This window comes from Zeus faber (assembly GCF_960531495.2).
Source record: "Zeus faber genome assembly, chromosome: 11".
NCBI lineage: Eukaryota > Metazoa > Chordata > Actinopteri > Zeiformes > Zeidae > Zeus > Zeus faber.
Genome location: NC_137205.1, coordinates 11956269 through 11965977, shown reverse-complemented (window position 1 = coordinate 11965977; position 9709 = coordinate 11956269). Strand labels below are relative to the sequence as shown.

General features: G+C 49.0%; 2 protein-coding genes across 4 annotated transcripts; both read left to right on the top strand.

Annotated features, from left to right (window-relative positions):
* The first annotated feature begins 725 nt into the window (after positions 1–725).
* pde6hb (phosphodiesterase 6H, cGMP-specific, cone, gamma, paralog b) lies at positions 726–3275 on the top strand. The gene is made up of 3 exons (XM_080008942.1): positions 726–786; positions 1932–2083; positions 2191–3275. Exons 2-3 carry the CDS (start codon positions 1947–1949, stop codon positions 2306–2308), a joined length of 255 nt encoding a protein of 84 aa, XP_079865068.1. The 5' UTR covers positions 726–786; positions 1932–1946; the 3' UTR covers positions 2309–3275.
* A 1201-nt stretch (positions 3276–4476) lies between these two features.
* Positions 4477–9165, top strand: LOC307236903 (G-protein coupled receptor family C group 5 member D). Of its 3 annotated transcripts, none has more exons than XM_080009483.1 (5): positions 4477–4506; positions 4555–4581; positions 6299–7554; positions 8019–8074; positions 8307–9165. In XM_080009483.1, the coding sequence occupies exons 3-5, from the start codon at positions 6369–6371 to the stop codon at positions 8397–8399; spliced, it is 1335 nt and encodes a 444-aa protein (XP_079865609.1). In that variant the 5' UTR covers positions 4477–4506; positions 4555–4581; positions 6299–6368; the 3' UTR covers positions 8400–9165. The 3 variants fall into 3 exon arrangements, with proteins under 3 accessions (XP_079865609.1, XP_079865607.1, XP_079865608.1); XM_080009481.1 differs by lacking the exon at positions 4477–4506 and adding an exon at positions 4928–5013 and having other exon boundaries at positions 4543–4848; XM_080009482.1 differs by lacking the exon at positions 4477–4506 and having other exon boundaries at positions 4543–4875.
* The last annotated feature ends 544 nt before the right edge of the window (positions 9166–9709 follow it).

The window sequence follows — 9709 nt, the reverse complement described above, 5'->3', positions numbered from 1 at the left end:
CGAAAAATAACTTTTCACATGGACGAGGAACGAGACTGGCAGGTGGACATGAATCACAAGTCGTCTCTGCACGATAAGCTACGCGGAGGCCTGCCAGGGATTAGCGCCATAAACCCATTAAAAACTTCCAGAACGAAGGGTACATCCATGTACGTGTCCCAGCGCGCGCGCACACACACACACACACACACACACACACACACACACACACACACACACACACACACACACACACACACACACACACACACAAATGTATGTATTTGATGTATTTGTAATAAAAGCGTACAGGCCGGGAAACATGAAAACACACACACACACACACACACACACACACACACACACATACACATACACATACACACACACACACACAGACAAATGTATGTATTTGATGTATTTGCAATAAAAACGTACAGGCTGGGAAACATGAAAACACACAGACACACACACACACACACACACACACACACACACACACACACACACACACACACACACAGACACACACACACCTTCCCATGGGGTTGAGTCAGAAGGGAGCGAGGATTACTAGGACATTGAGGGAGGGATGAGAAACGTAGGAGAAGATACTGACTTGAGAGAGGAGACCTGGCTGACCTTTGGGGGGCGGCCATGTGACCGAGAAGAGGGTAATGAGGGGATTAGGGATCGGGATATAAAAGCAGCGGGCGGACGAAAGCTCGTCACAACGTTTGGCCAGAAGCAACAGGACGCTCCGAGGAGAGAGAAGCTGCAGCCGCTCCGCACCTCTTCCCAAAGCAGGTGAGAACAAACTGCAACTAACAACTATTCACAGGCCACGAGGTAATACTGTAAAAGTGCTACTTTGTGCGGGAAAATGCTGTAAAACCGCTCCAAAGACTACTTTTTATAGTGGCAGTCTGCTTTGTTGACTAGATGATACCTATACGTATATGCTGATGACTTGTTTTTACGCAAGACCAAAGAAGTTCTATGCAGTCAGTAGGACCGAAGACAACCCGACCGTTGCGGAAAACGACAAAGAAAAAAAGAAAACGAAAAAGAAAAAAAGAAAAAAGAACGTGCGCAGAAATATCTAGAGGGGAAACAGGTGTGAGCGGTTGCTAATGCCAGAGGAAAAGAGGATTTACCCGGGGAGGGGCAAAAATCACAGCAACACATGGTGGTTGGCTCAGCTCTACAGTTTGGGTTGGGCGATGGGGCTTCTTGGGAGAGAGAGGGAGAGAGAGGGAGAGAGCAAGAGTCTGATTTAATATTTCTGGCGCGGGGATGCTTGGAGTTACATAATGTGCCCTGCCAGTGTGTTTTCCACCTTGATTAGATTCCCCCTAATGGGATTAGCAGTGTCGGCGGCGCTGGGAGTCGGGGTGGTGGTGGCGGCGGTTGAGGGGGCGGGGCAGAGGAGATCATAAAGGAGGACGCTGCTTAAGCAGATGAAGGAAGCGGGAGAGCGACAGGCCACCATGTGATCGATCGTGTCGGAGTCCATAAAGAGATTGGTTGTTGAGCGTGCGCGCTGACGGTACAAGCGACACGCGCTGGGGTTCAGAGACAAGGCGGGGCCCGTGCAGGAGGTGATCCCCGGCCAGGAGGCCGACCGTGGCGGGACGACTCTACGACGAAAAGGCCGGAGAAAAAAGGGTTGTCACACACAGTAAAAGGTCAAAAAGTAAAGAGAGCGAAACTCGGTCGGCCCTCCCGCTGTGCAAAAAGGGCAACTAATCTGCCAGGGATTTCAGCGGGATTAGCACTAATCTGGCTGTTTAGCCTAATCCTTATCATCCTCACTGATTAGCAGTAGGAGCTAGCGGGGATCAACAGCGACCATCCCAGAAGAGCCCACCGGACGGAGTTGTGAAGGACCCATCTTCTTTAAAACCATCAAACGCCCAACCTTCCCTCCTCGCTCTCTCGTTTGTCTGCAGGAAACAGCAGCCAGGATGAACCCCCCAGCAGGGAGCGCCCTCGCCGCCACCAATGCGACTGGCCCCACCACGCCCAAAAAGGGGCCCCCCAAGTTCAAGCAGAGGCAGACCCGCACCTTCAAGAGCAAGGCCCCCAAGCCCGGCCAGAAGGGGTGAGTCCCGCTGATCGCTCAACTTCATCGACCTTTCTATCCAGATCCAGCAGACAAAACGCTGACTTGGCCCCTCTCTCTCTCTCTCTCTCTCTCTCTCTCTCCAGCTTCGGGGATGACATCCCCGGCATGGAGGGTCTCGGCACCGACATCACCGTGGTGTGCCCATGGGAAGCCTTCGGCGACATGGAGCTCAGCGACCTGGCCAAATACGGCATTATCTAAGCCCCCGCTGCCTCCTGCCTTCCTCACCTGCCTGGACCTCCCCCTGCTCTAATCCCCGACTCCTGTGTCGCCCTCACCCTTATTCCCACCCCTCCCCTTCACCCCTCCCCCCACTTTCTCCTCTTCCAGCCCGGCGCGTCGTGATAAGGCTGCCGGCCAAGCCCCCTAGATGCCCTCTCGTCTGTCTACCTCCTGTTTCACACTGCTGGAACGCACCTCTCATTTTTATATGATTTTTATTATTATTATTATGATTATTATTATTATTATTATTATGATTATTATTATTATTATGATGATTATTATTATTATATACTGTTGACAGTATATTGTACATATTTCTAATGGCACGACGAGAAAAACCGAGCTCCTTCTGCCTTGTTCCCTCCTCATCCTCCCTTCTGACCTCCCGACCTCCAGACCCTCTTTCCCCCTCCTTCTCCCCCTTTTGCGTTTTTTTCCCTTCCCATCTCCACCGACCCCCGTCCCCACGGCAACAGTCGCAAGCAAAACACTAGCTATACGTAGCTCGAATTAGCTTTAGCAGTCTACGGAAAATGTAAATACTACTTTCTTTTTGGTGTTTGAAAGAAAAGAATGACTGTACCGAACCTTTTTTTACTATACCTCCTTTACTACCAGTTTTCTCTCTCTCTCTCTCTCTCTCTCTCTCGCTCTGTTGTGCATTGTGTTTTCTACTCCTTGTTGAGAACATGCGGTTGTAAAGAGGGGTGTGCAGTATATTGGGGTTTTTTTTGTGTCGACCTGAAAATGACGATGCGCTCCTTTTTTTTTTTGATTGCGATGGTGGAGAAACACACCCCCTTTCTTACTCCCCTATCCCTCCCTCCCTCCCTCGCTCAGTCTCTCTCTCTCGCTCTCTCTCGGGTCACGTCCCCAACAGACATATTCGGCGTGCCGCACATATGACTTGGTAGCTGCAATAAAAAGGTGGCTATTTTCAGTACTCACGGTTTCATTTGTCCTTTTTAAAAAGCAAAAAAATCTATCACCCCTCACAGCTCAGCAAGCCCTGCTTCACAACAACAAAATAACAAACCACACAAAAACATGACATCACTGATTCCATGACACCACATCTCTTAAAAGGTGCCAGAAACATGACTCAATTCTATTCCAGGCAAGTTGGGAAATCTTACATATCGTCACCTCTACCTCCCTGCAACATGTTTGGAAAGCGATAGCAAATTGCTTTGATGGGAAACATTTCCGTCAATCAACATCTTTGGGACCCCAAAAGCAGACCCCAAAACGTGTCCCCGATCCCTTTCATCATGCTCTTCAAGTAGATGGGGCAAGACTTGGACCCCAAAACTGCCTTGGCAGTTAAAGAATTGGAAAAACATAAAGGGAAATTGCTTCATGCGCCGTGCTCCATTTTTGCAAACCATGAGTCTGCAATTCTTTAAAATAAAAAAAAAATAAAAATAAAAATAAATTAAGATTAAATGGTTTCACAGCTTCACATAACCTACTTAACCAAATGGGATTTTCTTTTTTATTTTTTTTGCGTTCGTGCGGAACATCTGGATTATAAATCGAGTAAAAAGCGGAAGATCAAAAAGGGTCTCGAGGAGAGGCGTTATTTCTAAAAATGATCTTTTTCAAAAGAAAATGAAGAAATCGAAATGAAGAACAAAAAAAAACCACATCTCTTGAAAAAAAAAAAAAGAATCATCAAATATGGCTAAAACCAAAAATCAATCAACACATGCTAACCATCCTCTTAACTGAAACTAGTTGCTGGGAATCTCTGTCTCCTTCAAACCAGTTAGGATCCACGCCCAGTTGCTATGACTACAAATAGACAGCACGTAAAAACAAAAAACTACGGGAAAGTGCCGTGGGACTTGATGATCGTGGGCATCATGCCCGGATTCACTCATCGCCGTTATGTTTAGACTTCCTGCATGTGCCGAAGCCATTCAAATCCATAACGGTATTGACTTTACATAATACTTCATGCATACACTCCTCCTTGCTGTCAATGACAAAGTGCAAATGGTTGTTCTGCCGCCGCCGCCGCCGTCCTCAGCGCCTTTCCACTGAGACCCAAGGAGCACACGCCCTGTAAAGTCCTGTACGGACACGAGCGGAGCTGAATGCGTACAGGCTTGCACGGGGGAGAAAAAAAAAATTCCAGTGTTTGTGATGCAAGTGAGCCTACGTCTCGGCAGGTTTGGTGGTTGCTGGCGACTGCACAACGACAGGTTCAACGGGGCCAGGAAGGGAGCAGGAGTCAATACGTGAAGGTTGTAAGAGTGTGTTTCTGTGTGTGTGTGTGTGTGTGTGTGCATACAGTATTAGTGTTTGTGCCCAACCTATAGTTTGACAGAGAGAGAGAGAGAGAGAGAGAGAGCAGGGGGGGAAAGGGGGAAAGGAGCATGAGTCTAGGTGCTCTTGGCCAACCTGCTGATGTCTAAGTCAAGTGAAAACAACGCTCATTGGCCCCAACCTCTCCCTCCTCTGGTGGTCTTCCTCTTCCCGCTGGCTGTCCGAGATATGGCCGCATCCTCCAGGTACGAGGCACGTGGCTCCCAGCGCAGGTGAGCTGGGCGGATCCAACACAGCCTTTTTTTTTTTTTTTTTTTGTTACAGCAAAACTTTGTCCATCCGAGAGAAAGCGCTGGTTTGACTTCTTCCAGCCTGAAGCGCTGAGTTGGCGTGCGGCTCCCGGGTTAAAGGTACTGTACTGTGAGGTCATCATTTTTAGGATCGGTCGGGCTTGGAGGGAGGGCTGGTTAGTTCCAGGGACAGTTTATCAGGCGATTATTAGCCTGGCTGGTTTTCGGTGTCGTGTGGATTCATTTTCAGGGGGTCAATGCAGGGTTTATAAGTGTCCGTAATCTGCTGTGGTTCATCAGCCTCGATGGTGGTTTTCGCTCATTACTCAAAGCGGTGTCGTAAAAATGCCATTTCCTGTTTTCTGATTTAATGTCACTTTTACACTTTCAACCATTACCTGATTAACTGATCCTGAACCCGGGTGGAAATATTTGTATACGTTTTGCAGCAGCGGCACAATCTCTGGGACCCGCTATTTCGACAGATACTGGTCCGGCCGTATTGACTCAATGATAACCCATCAAATGTCATCTTTCAATCTGCGCCGCCCAAACAAGGGATCTGTTCTGAGTTGGAGGAAGTGAGTGTCACCTATCAGGGGTGGGCATCTTCACTCCCTTCCAACTCTGTCTGTCTTCCTCCTTTCCCATGGTCACCTTTTATCCGATGACCTCAATCCATCACAGTTTTTATCTGATTTTGTGTTGGTAAGTGTGTCACTTTGGATTCGACCCGTGGATCATGTCGATTAGTTCATTGTTTTCTTCTGTGTCTTTGGGTATTTAAGTCTGCAGTTTGATTTCCTCTGTGTTGGTCCGTCTTGTCGCTTGCCCTGCCCGTTCGATTTTCCTGTTTGCTCTCGTTTTCCAGTTAAGCTTGCTCATATTCAAGGCCTGCCTGTTTTTTCCCCCGTTCTACTACGTTTTGAATGAAACCCTGCTGTTTTTTGAAACCCCTGCATCTGCCTCGGTGTCTGCGTTTTCTGGTCCCGCTTCTGAACCTCCGCCCTAGGAGCTGATGTAGCAGAAGGGGGAACGTTGCCTTTTGATGTGTTCGGTGTCGTCTCTGCACCGACTCTGCCGTGACGCTCGCCTTGTTAATCCTCCATCATCAGCCATTGCGTGCATACTTCTCGCCCTTGTTCTGGCATGTTTCTGCACTCACTTTGACTCGATCCTTCCTCTCCGTAGCTCCGTAGTGTCTCTCTCCTTCCCCGTCTCTGTCCCCTTCCTGTGATCTCATTTTCCATAGGTCAGAGTGACATGTTGACATATCTGGGCGAACATGTACATGGCACGACATGCTGCTCGCTGTGTACTCGCTACACCCGATCATGCATTTCTAATGACGCCGTGTTTAAAAAATACATGTAAAACTGTGAATTCCCTGTGATGCTTCTCTCAGGATACAAAGACCTGCTGCATCATAAAAGGATCCATATTAAAGGACGCTTAAAAGGAAGGAGTTTATCCCCATGGGGATTACTGGAACGAGGATGGCCTTTTCATCCCTGAAGCGCAAATCCCCTCTTCTGATCCTGTTCCTGCTCTGTGCCCCTCTCGGCTGCTGCTGCCAGATGACACAGACTGCCAACGGCAGCACTTCCACAGGAAATGACCAGGCCACAGTCAGCCCGGCTAGCACTTCCTCTCCCTCGGCCAGTAACTCTTTGAACGGTAGCTCCAAGGATGCTGTATGGGGCTGTGGAGAGGAGCTGGACTCCACCTACACCTACCTGTGCGACCGGCATGCGGTGTGGGGCATTGTGCTGGAGAGCCTGGTCTCCTTGGGCTTCCTGGTCAGCACCGCTCTGCTGGTCGGCCTCCTCTTCTGGGCTCTATGGGCCTGTGTCTCGTCACGGCACCGACGAGGAGGGATCGGGGGCACGGTGGTCTCTGTGTCCCTGTTCCTGCTGAGCACCGGGGGGGTCTTCGCCACAGCCTTCGCCTTCATAATCCGTCTTACCCCGCAGACCTGTCCCACCCGGCTCTTCCTCTTCGGTGTGCTATTCTCCCTGGCCTTCTCCTGCCTGGTGGCGCGCAGCCTGGCCCTGCTGGGCTTCGCCATGGCCCGGGGCTGGGGAGAGCCGGCGCTGGTCTTGGGACTGTTCGCCGTCCAGGTGGTCATCGCTGCCGAGTGGCTGATGGTGGTGCTTGTGCGGGATGGCAAAGACTGCGAGTACAGCCAGGAGGAGTTTGTGATGCTGCTGATCTATGTGCTCTGCCTCCTGGCTGTGGGCCTGGTTCTGTCCCTGCGCTATCTCTGTCGCTCCTGCTTCACCTACAGCTACAGCTACACGGGCTCCACCCACCGGCGTGGCCAGGTGCAGGCCACACTGCTCTGCCTCACCCTGGTGCTCTCCGCCGGCATCTGGGTGGTGTGGATCGTCCTGCTCACCAGAGGGAATGTCGAGTTGGGCCGCCGGCCGCAGTGGGACGACCCCGTGCTGAGTGTGGCGCTGGTGGCCAACGGCTGGGTGTTGCTGCTGGGGCACGGCGTGGCCCAGGTGGCCTTCCTCTGCATGGGGGAGACCAAGGCCAAGGAAGGCCCACTGAGCTTTGCAGGCTGGACCAGCCAAAACCCCGACATCCTCGGACTGGACAGCCAGAAGGAGGGGAAGGAGAACGGAAGCTTTGAGAATGACACTGACGCCAAGAGAGGTAAGGAGCCAGAGGACGGTTCTGGAAGCAGGGGAAATAGTTTGGTCATTAGTGTGCCGGTCCATGGGAGAGTTCTATTTGGCCTGTTGTGCAAAAAATATGTCTTCAATCTGTCCTCATTAGTGTTTAGACAAGGGCGAAGGGACGTGCAGCAAACTGAGTTCGACAGGGGAAAAAAAAATCAACATTTTCCGACTCTGAAAAAGAGAGAGCCACATAATGATTCTGGCTTAGTCGACCCGTGTGGGGACGCCAGAGGCCGGGTTGACAGTGATTTATCCAGCGGCCTGGAGGTGCTTCCTCCCGCTGAATGATCACTCAGCCGGCCTAAATGAATGCAGAGCCACTCTCCAACAGAGCAAACTAAAAATCCGCTGTCAGCTCCGCTCTCACTGTGGGTCTTTATGATGAACACTGTATAACAACCAAATAATTAACTAACTGTATCGTCTGTCTCCCTTCAGGCAGGAGAGCGGAGCCGGTGCTGCAATCACCATACGAGTCTGGATTCAGCATGACAGTGAGTAATAATCCATTAGGATTAACATTATCTTACTCCTCATACACAGTAATTAAGGACGGCTACCTTATCACCACTGGAGGCGGTTATGGCCGAGTCATATTGAAAGGTTAATGAAAGCACGGGTTATCAATGGTATTAATTGCTGTGACTTGACGAACGGGAGATCGTATTCACCTGGGCGTGTGTGTGTGTGTGTGTCTGTGTGTGTGCGTGTCTGTGTATGTTTCAGGAAATAGACCCCACCATGGACTACACCATCCCTCGTCCCCAGACCACCAACATCCGTGAACCTTACGATGACTACTACGGGCGTGGACTCTAATTAGGATCCCGCTGATCTGATTTTCATACCTGCTCTCGCTCAGACACACTCCGTCTGTCTCTCTCACACACACACACACACGCTCACACACACACACAAAAACCAAGCTTGAGGCCAAAGCAACTTCTGCACTATTGTGTATATAATGTACTATAGAGTTTTGTACAAATGTGAATTCTTTTTCTGGGTTTGGGGTCAGAATAACGTTTAAAATCGAGCAGGATGAGGAAAAATGTGCAAATGAATAGGACAAATGAAAGAGAAAAAGACACCTTTACCTTAACTTGGCTTTTATCATCCCACCTGGGTAGATTTAACAAAATCTCCATCCCTCCTTTGTCTGGATGGAGATCGCAAAAACCCAAGGGTTGTTAGCGCCGAAAGGGAGAGAGAGAGAGAGAGAGAGAGAGAGAGAGAGAGAGAGTGTGTGTATTGGCCCTGAGGTGGGTTGAAAAGGCGTGAAGCTGTCAGGTGCACCGAGCTGCCGGGAAGGGCGGAGGCAGAGCAAAGGATGGCGTGAGATGATGGAGGAAGAGGAGAGATAGAGCGAGAGAGAGAGAGAGAGAGAGGAGAGACAAAAGGAGACAAAACAAGAGGAGAGAACTATCAGCTTGTCGGAGAATTGTAACAGAGTAACAGCTTCACATCCAGATGTTTGTATTGTGTCTTTGTCAGGCCGTAGGGTTTGTACCTGACAACAGGTTTTCTGTACATCTTACACTATGTGAAGTCGTTCTGAAAGGATTTCAAGCTTTATTAATAAAATATTTACAGATGAAAGTACATATTTCTTATTCTGATTTCAAAAGCACAGAAACTAACAGGAACCAGTACAACACATTGACGGTATTAAACCAGTGGTATTCAAAGTGTTTGGGCGGGGCCAGGCCCCCCCTACCTTGGATTTCAAGCACTTGCTGCCAATCACACGTCGCATTCAATCGAAGAAGGCTTGCGGTTTGATACTACTTGGTATTGGGATATTTCAATCGGTACCTTAAAGGTATTGACTATTGAGCACCAATACCCATCCCTACCATTCACACAGGCCAACAGGGGCAGAGAGGTGCACAAATAATGATTTTTCATTATTTGTGCACCTTTCTGTTAATGCAATTTTTTTTTTAAACAAATCATGAAAATAAATAAAGAACATTATTTATTTTCGATGAACTATTGAAAAAAACAACCGCTTATATCTATAAACTTGAAATAAACATATTTGAAGACATAAACAAAATATATATTAACATTAAATTAATCATTTTAGTCATGTCAAATTTCAGGCGGTGCAATACCTCCATGCTCCA